This window comes from Aspergillus thermomutatus (genome assembly GCF_002237265.1).
Source record: "Aspergillus thermomutatus strain HMR AF 39 chromosome Unknown NODE_13, whole genome shotgun sequence".
NCBI classification, from domain to species: Eukaryota; Fungi; Ascomycota; class Eurotiomycetes; order Eurotiales; family Aspergillaceae; genus Aspergillus; species Aspergillus thermomutatus.
In genome coordinates this window covers 146,619-159,568 of record NW_020798061.1, presented here as the reverse complement: position 1 = coordinate 159,568, position 12,950 = coordinate 146,619, and the positions used below count along the sequence as shown (strand labels likewise).

The 12,950-nt window shown below is 49.4% G+C and overlaps 4 protein-coding genes across 4 annotated transcripts; 2 read left to right on the top strand and 2 right to left on the bottom strand.

Annotated features, from left to right (window-relative positions):
• Positions 1-2,355: 2,355 nt before the first annotated feature.
• Positions 2,356-2,793, top strand: AfusinC (Defensin domain protein; the record flags this gene model as incomplete). The annotated part of the gene is made up of 1 exon (XM_026762826.1): positions 2,356-2,793. One exon carries the CDS (start codon positions 2,356-2,358, stop codon positions 2,791-2,793), a length of 438 nt encoding a protein of 145 aa, XP_026618087.1.
• Positions 2,794-3,938: 1,145 nt separating this feature from the next.
• CDV56_109164 (uncharacterized protein) lies at positions 3,939-6,681 on the top strand (the record flags this gene model as incomplete). The annotated part of the gene is made up of 3 exons (XM_026762783.1): positions 3,939-4,032; positions 4,095-4,210; positions 5,947-6,681. 3 exons carry the CDS (start codon positions 3,939-3,941, stop codon positions 6,679-6,681), a joined length of 945 nt encoding a protein of 314 aa, XP_026618086.1.
• Positions 6,682-8,178: 1,497 nt separating this feature from the next.
• Positions 8,179-10,632, bottom strand: CDV56_109124 (uncharacterized protein; the record flags this gene model as incomplete). Its single annotated transcript, XM_026762743.1, has 6 exons — positions 8,179-8,194; positions 8,251-9,196; positions 9,245-9,518; positions 9,568-9,846; positions 10,046-10,160; positions 10,217-10,632. The coding sequence occupies 6 exons, from the start codon at positions 10,630-10,632 to the stop codon at positions 8,179-8,181; spliced, it is 2,046 nt and encodes a 681-aa protein (XP_026618085.1).
• A 523-nt stretch (positions 10,633-11,155) lies between these two features.
• CDV56_109103 (putative MFS alpha-glucoside transporter) lies at positions 11,156-12,781 on the bottom strand (the record flags this gene model as incomplete). Its single annotated transcript, XM_026762722.1, has 1 exon — positions 11,156-12,781. The coding sequence occupies one exon, from the start codon at positions 12,779-12,781 to the stop codon at positions 11,156-11,158; it is 1,626 nt and encodes a 541-aa protein (XP_026618084.1).
• Between the last annotated feature and the right edge of the window lie 169 nt (positions 12,782-12,950).

The window sequence follows — 12,950 nt, the reverse complement described above, 5'->3', positions numbered from 1 at the left end:
ACGGGCTCTTGTTGATTGACCTGCCTGATGGCTGCGCTGCATTTGCACATATTCTGAACAATTGTCTATACTCAGTAAACAATGCATTCTGTTATTTTCTCTAAGCTTGGCCGCAAAATCAGACAGTCAATGATGCCATCCACACCGATGGCAGTGCTGCGGACTCTTGCAGCTCGCCCCGTCCGCCGAGACACATGCGCTTATCGAGTGGCCGCGGTACGTGCTTCCGGGCTTGTACTCGGGACACTCTGTGGTTTCCTGTTGCTGTTGGGATGTGTTTGGCTGGTCGCCTTGTTGGGGTTGGGGTTGGTCTTGCGAGGACACTGGGTCTGTTAGATGGTGAGTTTGTTGGGCAGGGGGGGCTTACTCTTGTGGTTGTGGAAGAGTTAGGATGATCGATTATGGGACGGACCTGAGAGATAGGGTTTATTTAAGCATTGGGTGTGGTGATGTTTGGTTGAAGTATCATGTTGACGATATTCTAGATCCATGGTTGGTGATGCGGTAAGTGACCTCTTTATGACATTGGTCTCATTCGAGCTTATTACCTATTTACTTCTCCGGTAATCGCATGCAGTATCAGTCTGTTGTCATTAAGTATAACGCCATAGCGACAAGATCATGGCAATTTATGCCCGGGAACTTCCCGGAACAGTCTGCAGTCTCCACGGAAGAGAGGTCCGGCTATGATCACCGGGTCCAGTTGCGATGTAGTAGTCCTGTTCGTCCATATTAACTCAACTTGGTGACTCTCGCTTCTGCGTTCTGCAGGATAAAGACGGATACCATCTCGATGATCCCTCAGGCCCGCTCCCGATTGTGATCAGTCCGTCCACTGCCTCGGAGTCGATCGATCACTCCTCCATCTCTTTGTCTATCAGAGCCTCCTGCACTCATTCCATCCTTTCAATCCAGATAATCCGAGTGGTCCAGGGCGGAGGTTAGAGAATAGGAGGGTCGAGCGGCTAGGCTACTGTAGGAGTTAAATAAGAAGGCATCCGGACGATGTACTCGTCAGTCTAGGGTTTCATATCCATAGTCATAGTGGTATATTATTCCAACAAAGGGGTTTATCATTCGACGGCACTGGCACGGGGGACGATACCTCATAGTTAAGTAGAGCTTCAACGTAACAAGCGATGCTACTGCAACGCTCTTCCAGAAAGTCTACTGCTAGTTGGTTGATGTACATATGTACATAGTGCTGCCAAAACATCGTTTGCCCTTCAGACCTGCAGTAATATGAAGCTGATTACCCCTGCTTTGTGGACGAGTCTTTGACTACAACCGCTTTCCAGCATTGCGGATGTCAATACCCAGTAGGCAGTCATTCCAATCAGGGTCACCTTGGGCTTTGCAGGTAAGGGAATGTCGTACCTAGTATCCCACCTAGCAAGCTTGATCAAGCTTGATTGGAGCCATTTAGTATCTCTCGATCTCGTCCTGAGACATTAAACCAATCAAGTTATCGAATGTCTGGTAGTTGGAAGGAAAAGGCTGAGGCTATGGCTGCCAGTCACCGCCACAATAAATTCCCCTCTCATGCTGACCCCCTTTATTGTCGATCGACAGCATGCCAAAGGATTGTTGAGCTTTGAAGCATCCTCCACGAGCTAATACTGCATCGATGAGAACGAGCCATTTTTGGCCCCAACCAGGGTCGAGCCTTGAACAACCAATGCTTGAGACAGCAGATTAATTCGACAGAAGGAACAGGCCAATATTACAATAAGGTTTACGCTCGCGGATGATCGCCACCCATCCAGCCACACCTCGTATTTCCTCTTGAATCAAAGTATCGAATCTGGAGATAGTGTGGAGAACCCTGCAATGCATATGTTGATCCTATCACTCTTATGGTAAAAGTTCACAGCTGAATGGGGCAGTTTATGAATATCACCATCCTGCACCTCGTATCGGTCATAGACAATTGGGAGACGATCAGGCATGAGGCCCCCAAACTCATGTTTCTATACTTGGAATCAAAGTCAGCCAAAGTCTGCAAGGAGGCGAATGGCTTTGATGTAATGATTATGGACGAATACGAGGGAGTGCGCTATCCAAGTCATGTCGATGAAGATCTTAGTCAAGGCATCGTGCGTTTGAGGAAGAATCTAGGAGACTCAGATCTTGAATCAAGACACTTGATGAGGGTCGAATACGAGCGTCTACACATACCCGATAGAGTAATGATTGATGGCAGAGAGGTATAAAGGCAGCACCACGGCCAGGGCATTCTCCCCTTCTCATGAAGACAAGCAACAAACCTACTCTACCAAGTCTGCACTCTCCAAAGCAATCAAGGTGCGTCTTCAACTCCATATTTCATACCAGACTAACACCACAAAGAACACAATGCGTTTCACCAACATCCTCACTCCCCTCCTGGCGAGCGCCACCCTCGCCTCTGCCTTCTGTCACAACTCCATCTCCTGCGCCATCGGCGGTGACTCCACCTGCAGCAATGTCTGCGTGCGCCAGGGCAACCCCAACGGCGGCCGCTGCCTCCCCCGCGACGGCTGCCCAGGCTACGACATCTGCGCGTGCTACCCGAACAACAAGCGCAGCGACGAGGTGATTGACGGCGATGAGTCCCTGCGTGAGGTCCTGAATAACATGGGTATCGACGACGTTGTGAAGAAGGTGGATGCTAGAGATGCGACGTTGGATAAGCGTAGTATCTGCTGCAGCTTCCCTGATCCCTGGGGAGGACTCTGCTGTGAGGATCACTGCAGCTATATTGGAAAGCCCGGTGGACAGTGCTCAGACAAGAAAGTTTGCACCTGCAACTAGTTGGTTGACTTGAGGCTGTATTTTGTTGATGGAGAGGAGGACGCTGTTTTTGATTACGGATTGGTTGAGCAGACTGGATTTTCTTGCTCCGATGTTCGCTGAATTCAACTGAATGAACTTGTTTATGTTGCCTGATCGGGAGAAATTGTGTAAAAATCAGAGCACAGGGCACTGTGCTAGTAATTGTCTCTTAACTAGTTGAGTGCTTGGTTTACATAGACTCCGTAGAATATGAGGATCTATGAAATTGACACTAAAAACAACCACTTCTGAGGCTGTCTGCAGCCATATTTTTACCCACCCTGTCATAAGGGCCAGTCAATGCTTTAACGAAGCTAGTTTGCTGGCGATACAGACGACATCACCGCTATGTGCAGTCAAAGTTCGGCTGAAAATCTCTCGAGGTCACCCTTGATGCATATCTCGAGATTATTGCCGAGGGAAAGGCCATTGCATCTCCGGATCCAGCCTTGATAGAGACGGCTGGTCATGCCATCGATTCATACAAACCATGGATCATCCGTGCCTATTCGCCCGTTGATCTTGAGAAAGGTGTATTCGCCATGAAACGACTCAGGGATACATTCTGGTAGTGACAATCCTGTGCCAGAGAATGAGTATTCTGGGCCGTATCGATCTGGATTCACAGGCTTTACAGACTTGTGGTATGTACAGACTCATAAGGGTTTGACAAACTGGGCGGAGAGAGTGGAGAGGGGAATTGAGAAATTTAGAGAGGCAGATATAGAGGAGTATTAGAAGGAATATTGGATTCCACCTAGTTGGTGATACTTTGCTGCCTTTAGGGAAGTTAATAAGGGAGTATTATAGCAGCAAGGTGAATGCACATCCAGTAGAATATTTTAGTGAAGTGAATGGCTAGTACCCCATTACTCTTAAGATATCATGCACACTTCAACATCTGTAGACGGAATATACCGCTTCCAGTTACTTCTCCTCTCATCTGTATATTCACTGTCACTGTACTGCACTGGCTATATAAACCCCCTTCTCCCCCATCAATCTCTTCTCTCTTCTTCATCTCTCACCATCCTTCCATCCTTCCAACCCTCCATCTACTTCCAATCTTACTCTCTCTCACAAAACATACTACAACCAACCACTCAATCAAAACCACTCTCAAAATGAAGCTCAACGCTATCCTCCTCTTCTCCCTCTTCGGCCTCGGCCTCGCTACTCCCGTCACCACCGACGACCACCTCGCTGCCCGTGGCGACAGTACGTCCCTCCCACCCTCAAACCACAACAACGCCTCTAACTCTGCTGACTCCCACTCATAGACGCTGACCTCAACAACGACGGCTCCTTCATCCCCCATCCCAAATGCGATGCCAACGGCCAGTGTCCTCAGTACTTCGGCTGCAGAAACGGCTATTGCTACTGCCTCCCCTACCACGTAAGGCTCCCTTCCTTTGGCACTTGAGTTGGATGCTAATAGCTGGCGCAGAGAGCGGACTGCGTCCCTCCTGCTCAGATCTAATCGACGCAATGCGGCTACTCAGCGAGGTGCGGCCATCGAGCACTGGATACACTGGTTATTTGGCGGTGGATTGGCTGTCTTTGCTAGAAATGCTTCGCATCATGGGGATTGGTTATGGATGATGGTGGTGACGATTGGGGCAATTGAGATTGCGGTGTAGCTAGCTACTAATGCCAATCGTCTTATGACTGTGATGACCCTGCGCGCAACACCGCGCTTAACTCTGTAGTCTCTGATATAGTCTCCCTTTGCACGTAGTTAGCTGCATTAGGAAGGGAAGGGCTCAGGGCTCAGGGCTAGGGTTAGTGGAGGTCTCATACCACCCACCACCACCTTCGGTCCTCTCACCTTCTCCCTTCCCTCTCCACCTTTGTTCTTCTCGTGATAGGACTCAAATAAGAATCGATTACATTCATCCTTTCTATCTGATCTGCCGATCATCACAATGACTTTTATGATGTTTACTGTAGACCACAACGTTTGCAATCCTGTGGCTTCTTAGAGCAGAGATTTACGATTTGTAGAGCAACGGTTGGCAAATTCTGAGCCTTCTCATTCATGATTTACTATGATCCGCTTGACATTCGGCTTCTGTGGTCTCAGTTATCCTGGGCTGCAACAAGACACAGCAAACATCTGGCCTGAGTGGGCAGCTTGGCGAAAGATCAACCCAATCTCCCGCGTGTTACTCACATCCTCGGGCACCAATACTCTTGCAGAAACTGCAAGAGAGGCAGATTAAGCCTGTTGTATTCGTCCATGAACTCATCTACTAGTTGCTCCAATTGAGACAATCCTTTTTCCTCTACCCCTCCCAACATTGACAGTAAATCGATGCCGCAGCTGATAGGATGATTGGACATAGCAATTATTTCTATGGGAGATCCTGACGACCAACAGTTGGATACTTTTTCTTGCCCCTTATTTGCACGCAAAGGGTCATCACTCAGATTTATCTTTGATAGAGCTATGAAGGAGGAGATGAGGGAAGGAGATGGAGTCAAAAGAGGGGTCTTTATTGCTTGTGGCAGTGACTGGTAGTTAAAGCCTCAGCCTTGCTACTTGGGCCTACCAGGGATTCTATAACTACATTGGTTCCATGTCTAATGACGGGGACATCAAAGGTACCAAGATATCATGGCCGGCGCTAGAATATTTCCAATATGAAGGTATATATGTGGCACTCGTTATGTGAAGCTATACTTCTTTGCGAGGTCCACTTTATAAGCTATCGAGTGGGTTCCAGAGTTCAACAAGCTTCAGCAGAGCTAGACAACAGGCTAAGCCCTGATGAGTGACTAGAAAAGTTATTAAGCTTACGGTTATCCCATTGAAATCCCGTCTTCCCCCGATTTCCCCATGTTGACTGTAGAGCGACTACCTAGCATCCGATGACGGACCACAACAATCCATATATTTCTTCCGCTGATCTGTTCCTCCTGGTGAGTCAATCAGACCTCGTAGCGAACCTCGCAGAGCAATCTTTACCGACACACCACAGGAAAAATGGCGAGAGGATTCCCCGCTCTCTCCTGAGGCCCAGCGGGAACAGATTTTTTCCACATATGTCAGCCTCGGTGTAGATGGTCGGCAGGTACATATACTACCGATTACTCCTTTCAATAAGCACACTAATCAATCATGAGGACCAGCCCTACAGAGATCAGCTCAAACAGAGACGTATTCACAAAGCGTCGGACCTGACGCCCGACGACCGTGAAAAATTAGACCGCTTGCGCCAACCCGCAGCGGAACGAGTTGCTGGTGGGGTAGTATGGCTGCGCACGTGTTATGAGCCCTCAACGGACGCGGCATTTTCTGCGATAAGTGTCCGTTTAAACCAGCAGTTGTTAAGCCCTCTCAACGATGCGTCGTTGTATGACTTCGGGGCCGACTGGTACAAGATCTTCCTCCGCATGCCACAGCTTTTGGAGCATTTCGGATCCGCCGAAGAGTACAAGGAGAGCGTGCAGGAGGCACTGCGACAGGGCATGGAGTGGGAGGCTGAAGATCCGGCGCAGGCAGAGGAGGAAGGGTACGATCCAGAGGAGGACGGACTCCCATGGCCTATGTTCTACGCAGAATACCACCGAGCCCTTGTTATCGGACGGATCCATATCGTTGACAAGAAGACGCTGGCCTCTGAGGGTCGGGACGCCGGCAAGGTTCTCATTGTGTTCTATGATGAGTGTGGCAGAGTGGTGCGCTCGGCTCGTGCGGACGAATGGTATGCCGCGGACATTACGTACCTGGACAATTGCTACCTGGATGAGCATGGGTGCTGGGTGAATGGGAGGATAGGAAAGGATTATGACTGGGGAGGTCCATTAGGTCCACCATATGGCGAGGATGGTGAAGATGAGGCCGATGAGAGCGGTGATGAATGAAATCAAGACGTTCTGGGCAAGTTTGTATGAATATGCCTTCATTATGAGGTGGGACCTGACGTCTCCCTGGTATAGGCACTACCGTATCCAATTATACTGTAGTTTCTAGCCTCTATGTTCTGAGCCCAAGGGACGTGACTATAATATGCTTTCTTGACTCTATGGATACTGCTTGCTCGCTTCTCAGCTCATACATAGAGAAAAGAATATAGTAATGACAGCCACCGTTATTAGTGGAATAATTGGCCATGTTCAGCATATCTTTCACATGCGCCTGACACATGACTCATACCAGCTTTGCTTCGCAGCATAAAAGCATTTGATCTCAGGCTGTCTGCTCTTTCCACCAGAATCAGCCACCCCCATCCTCGCAACACTGCAGTGATCCATGGCCTGTCGAAGATAGTCATCGCATTATCCTAATGACTCCAAAATTAACACCGTTCTAGGTCGCATCGGGAGAATCTCCAAGGCTGTAGGATCGACAGACCCCAGATGTGTTACCGCTGGTCGGACACCGGCAGGTACTAGAGAATCTCTCATTCTTATCCCAAAAACTGACTTCATCAGGAACCTTGCAGTCCCGAGGCATAGGCAGTCCAATACTCCGGAAACCCCGAGCTTGGCCGAACAGGCCCCTATTACTCCAAGTGTCCGGCGGTCTTATTTCCACCACTCGACGGCTGAACAACTCACTCTCTCAGACCACTCGGATTATCTGGATTGGAAGGATGGAATGAGTGTAGGGCCGTGGACGCTCTGACGGACTAAGAGATGGAGGGGTTATCGATCGTCCCCGAGGCACAGTGGACGGACTGATCACAATCGGAGCGGGCCTAAGGGTCATCGAGATGGTATCCGTCTTTTTATCCTGCAGACGCAGAAGCGAGAGTCACCAAGTTGAGTTGACTATGGCTGATCATATGGACGAACAGGACTACTACATTGCAACTGGACCCCTCTCTATGACTGGAGGATACGTTGGAGGATTAGAAAAACCATAGTCAAGACGGAATTCCCATTTCTTTTGCAGTACTACTTGAGGAGCCCTAGGTATTGATAATCTCTGTGATCTTAGGCTGCATCAAGACGCACCACGAATTCGATGTGAATGGTAAACTGGGAAAAATTTCGACTCCGAGCTCTTGTATCTGGCGCAAATTATCTTCGGAGAGTGCCTGCTCTTGGAGATGCTTTTGCATTTCTAAGCACCAATGTTGTCGAAGAAATTCCAGTAGGGGCAAACCGAGCCTTTTGTATTGGTCCATAAATCCTTGCACTAATTGTTCGAATGCATGAACCCCTTCTTCCTCCTCATTTTGTATGGCATCTGGGTCTTGACAAAATTGGGCTTTATCATCCCAATCACAGCAGGTATGTGTGAGGTCCAGATCCTCAAAGGTCATCAGTCGAATAATTGTTTCGTTTACAGCAGAGGATGGGGGTATGAGCTTAAGTAGGTTCAAAGCAATATGAAGGGCCAGTTCCCCTGATTTCTCAGAGGGGGATCTCACTAGGTTTCTTAAAGTGACTGAAAGTGGTGTGCATCCATCCTTCGAGCAAGCGCACCTGCAGCCATCGTGCTTGTTCTCCGTGATTGCATCTTTCAAAAATGTTCGATTTCCCCGGTCTAGATATGCGAATTGAGTATCCACATACTCGGATATCACTGCTTTCCAAGAGACAAGAGTGAGGTCCTGAATCAGAACTATGCTGGCGCTGATGATTTTGTGCATTGTGGGGGTAGCTGTGCCAGGCAGAAGCCGGCTAGGATTCGCACCTTTCGAAACTAGCCACCTCGCCCTGCTGAATAATTGGGAGGGACTCGTTGCTCCGCGAGTGCACATCAAGGGTGTAAGCCCGGCGCTGTCGGGTTCATCGACGTCAGTCAAGCCCGCATCGTACAGTCGTTGCATGTACCGAACGAGCAGGTTAATTAAATGAAAGACGCAGAAGTAGGGCATTTCGACTTGAATTTCACCATCCGGTTTTTGGGTATACTCGCGATACCATGAAGGGCGTAGTCTCTTGGGTACATCGACGCCTTCAGCACGAAGCGACTCGTAGACTTTGGGTGCTATTAGATCAGGCAAAGAGTCGCGGGACACTCCTATTTCTCTCCATTTGTGCTCTGATAGACAAGTAATGGCAAGGTCGCGTAGTTCTGTTCGTCGGAGAATGATCCCATCAATCAGGAGGTCCATTTCCCCATTTTTCGCCTTAATACCAATATATCCAATGCTCTCTGTGGTAAGAACATCGCCCGCCTCAAGCAGCAACTTGAGTGAAGATGTGCAGCCCAAGTCAACAGCAAACATAAGGGCGTGTGGCGGAACAGAATCCATTCCTGCCTCGAGAAGGGTCTTGACACCTGAAGGCCAGCCAATAGCTAGCTCTATTGCCTTATACTTTCCAATTGTATCATTGCCCGACAGCTTGTCTCGACGTACGATTCTTGCGAATGTTTCTTCATCTTCATGAACGAGTGCCAGCGCAGGGGAGGAAACGTAGACAGCTTCTCAATCAGCCTTGACCGAAGAACTTCATGGGCGACGTGACTTACCTTCCGGATGATGCGAGAGGAAGGACTGAATTTCTTTTCGATTGTAATGTGTTAGAGCTTTATCTGTGATATAGCTTCCAGCGTCGATGAGTTCCGACATCACGGGGTGTGACAGATGGTCCGCCCTCAAACCATGTAGAAGAAGGTCAAGAAGGGTATTCTGTGAGGTATTCACGGGGACCCCTGCCTCGATCAAATATCTCGTCACCTTCTGGAAAGAATTGTAAAACTCTTCTGGCCCATATCTTCTAAGCACGATTAACGCGAATACTACCTGAATCGCTATTAGAGGCTTCTTTATCTCTCTAGATGAAATGACTTACTTCTAGGAGTGTGGCTTCATTGGTCTGTGTGTCAGACGGGCGAATGATTCTCTTTTCAAACAGGTAGTGGCAACACTGGACATAATTCCTCTCTAGAACAGGGGTGTCCCGAAAGTATTCCCCTATCAGGGATTCGAAGTCCTGTGTTGTGATTCCTCGATATGTAAGTGTAGGAGCGATTGAGCAGCCGCCCGCACCCTTGGTAATGGACAACGTCAGTGTCAGCGAAAATCGCAAAAGCCGACTCTGAAGTTCAATCTTCTTTTCCATAACTTGGGACTGTTGAGGTGCAGCTGGTCTCGCGCTCAAGGCATAGGCAGAAGAGTCCCGAAGTGCTGCCATGGCATGGCGTTTTCATCCTGCATAGATTGTAACAGACTTGGCGCCACTTGGAGTCTACTGTCAACCAAATGCCTGATCATAGATTCCTATCACCTCATATTAGGCACATGTCGAAGGATCAAGGTGAAGTAACTACCATTCTCTCGAGTTGAGCATTTTGCTCCGAGAGCTTATTTTGAAGAGTGGAATGTTGTGTATGAAGCTCTTGGCTCAAGTTGTTTTGTGCGACAGACCCTTGGTGTAGTAGCAATCTTCACCATTCCGTCAGACTAACAAAATCGAAATGTAACGTGATGCGCAAACTTACACACTCAGTGCTGTATTGATGTTGGCCTGCAAGCTATCCAGCATCCCTGCAGCATCGACCAACGTCTGCTTTCGCAGCGGATATAGTGCCCGTCTCGTAAAGGCCGCCTTCGAACTACTGGAGTGGCAAGGTATCTTGTCGGTCATCTCTTTGAGTTTATCAATCGTGACTTTACTGGCATCCATCAAGTCTTCAATCTGTTTCTGAGACAATGAGTCGACAATTTGTCTATGTTGGAGAACATTCTCGAGGAGTTCCAGGGTTTTCGATAGCCCACTGGCTTTGTGGCTGAGATCTCCGAGATCCTTGTCGTAGCCTTTCCATGAATCGCAGTAAACGATGATTTTCTCGATGACCTGGATACCAAGAGAGATGATTCCAGCTGCGCTGGCGACCACCGACAGCGGTTCTGACATGGCTGCTCAGGATCAAACGAGTTGTTTTGGCAGGAAAAATTTCTGGCGTATTATTGATATATAGTCATTATTCAGATCGATCTTTGATAAAGCTCCGAAGGAAGAGATGAGGAAAGGGGATAGAGTCAGAAGAGGCAAGGCAACCTTGATGTCCTGATGAGTGTGTTGTTGTGAGGCATCCTCGGCCTGGAGTCTGTTGACAACTCGCTTCACCCAGGTCACATGGCCCACAGTCAGTTCGATAGTCATCTCCAGCATCAAAATTCTCTATTACAATTGACTCTGAGAGTCATTGAGTATCATCGTTCGTTGTTGTCAACGCTGACCACCTGACTCCGTGTTATCATACCTCACAGGTCGGTCACCTTACGGTGTGTATCAGGTCCATTCCTTTTTGGATAGTATGCTCTACTTGTTTTGATTACTCTAATCCTTGAGGAGCATTCTTGCGATAACAGAATCTCCAAGTACTGTGCTGGTATGATCCCCACATGGCATGACTGATCCCTGACTAAAGACAAAACTACAAGATGTCCTCACTGACATCCTCGCTCGCAAGATCAACCCTCGTCTCCCGAAACTTCCTCGCGGGAACCTTGTTTTTAAACAAGATATCCACCTCTGCAAATGTACGGTTCTTCGTCTCTGGGAGCCGGAAGTACGCCCAAACAAGACTTAGTCCCATGATTCCACCAAAGAAAAACCCGCACTTGGCTCCCCAGTTCCATGCCGCCTGTTGCATCATACGCGGCGCGAGCTGGCCATACACCAAGACACCGACGTTATAAAGCGCTCGCGCGAGACCGACGCTCTTCGTGCGCAGGGTGTTGGAAGGGATTTCAGTGACGATGGTGTAGATGATGGGACCGATGGTGATGAAGAAGACAAAGTACTCGATCAGCAAGATGGTACCGATACCGTATCCGATCTTGGGATGGGCCTTGCGACTCACAATACCCAGAAAGCCAATCAGGATAGTTGTCGAGGCCATGAAGAAGGTTCCAGACAGTAGGAGTGTGCGGCGTCCCACGCGCGGGACCAGACACCAGGCAATGCCAACGCCTACGATGGCTAGTGCATACTCGCCAATACCAAAGTCGAAGGATGATGTTGCGGGGAGGCCGGACTGCTCGAGGAAATAGACAATGTACGCCACCAGCGGGGCGCAGAGTTCCTGGATGAGATAGGTGAAGACGGTGATTTCCGTGCGGCGGCGGTCAACCCCCCTGAACAGATCCCAGTAGGAGCTGGACGCGTTCATCTCATCCTCAATCTTGACCGTGTGCAGCATCATGGCTAGTGTGTCGGCGATCTCCTCTTCACTTGCGTCTTTGGTCCGCAGCCGGCGGAGTGACTTGGTAGCGTCCTCGGTGCGGCCCTTGCGGATCAGCCACCACGGCGATTCGGGGGCGAGGTAGATTCCGATGGCGAGGGGGATGGGTAGAGCCCACTGCAGCGCAAAGGGGATGCGATACGCCCATTGGCCAGACATGCTCAAAAAACCACGTAGGACACTAGTCCCCGTGAGGTAACCGATACTCCAGGCCAGCGAGACCAGCATGGTGAGGTAGGGGCGCAGCACGTTGGGGCATACCTCGGCTGCGTAAGTGGTGGTGATCGTCTGGAAGACACCCCAGGGTAGACCCAAGAGGACCTCCGCGCCGATGTACATGTAGATGTCGGTTGCAAAGAATTGCAAGAAAATAAAACACATCATGAGGAAGAGCGAACCCATCATCAACCAGCGGTAGCCGAACCAATCGCACAGCAGACCATTAAGCAGAAGGCCGACAATCTCGCCAGCATTGACTCCATTGCTGACGGCAGCTTGCAGGTTTGCTGGAATCTGGTAGGTCCCATTTTTGGTGAGAACGCCATATCTCCGCTGGAAGGCCGGGAAAGCCATGAACCCGCTGATGAAGGAATGGTCGAAGCCTTCCATGATGAGTGCAGAGGAGAACCAGATGGACCAGAAGACCGCCTTGGGGTACTTGTGCAGCCCCTCCCGCAGGCCCATTGCGTGCTCATCGTCTGTGGCTTTTTGCGCGCCCTTGACAATGTCTTCGGCGGCGACATATTGTTCCTCGTCTTTCTCCCGGACCACCGTAACGGTGGTGGGATCTGTCACGTCTTCTTGGTGAACGGCCATTTTGTACGCGAAAAGATTTCACTCGAGTATGACCTTTATCCAAGAAGCCAAGGGAGACCAATCTTTATAAGCGTCGCCAAGTAGAACCTTGTGACGCTTGTCTGTGCCCATTCCTTATGATTTTCGCGTCTCCATTCTGTCTGGTGGAAATCCGGGGAAGTGGAGCCGC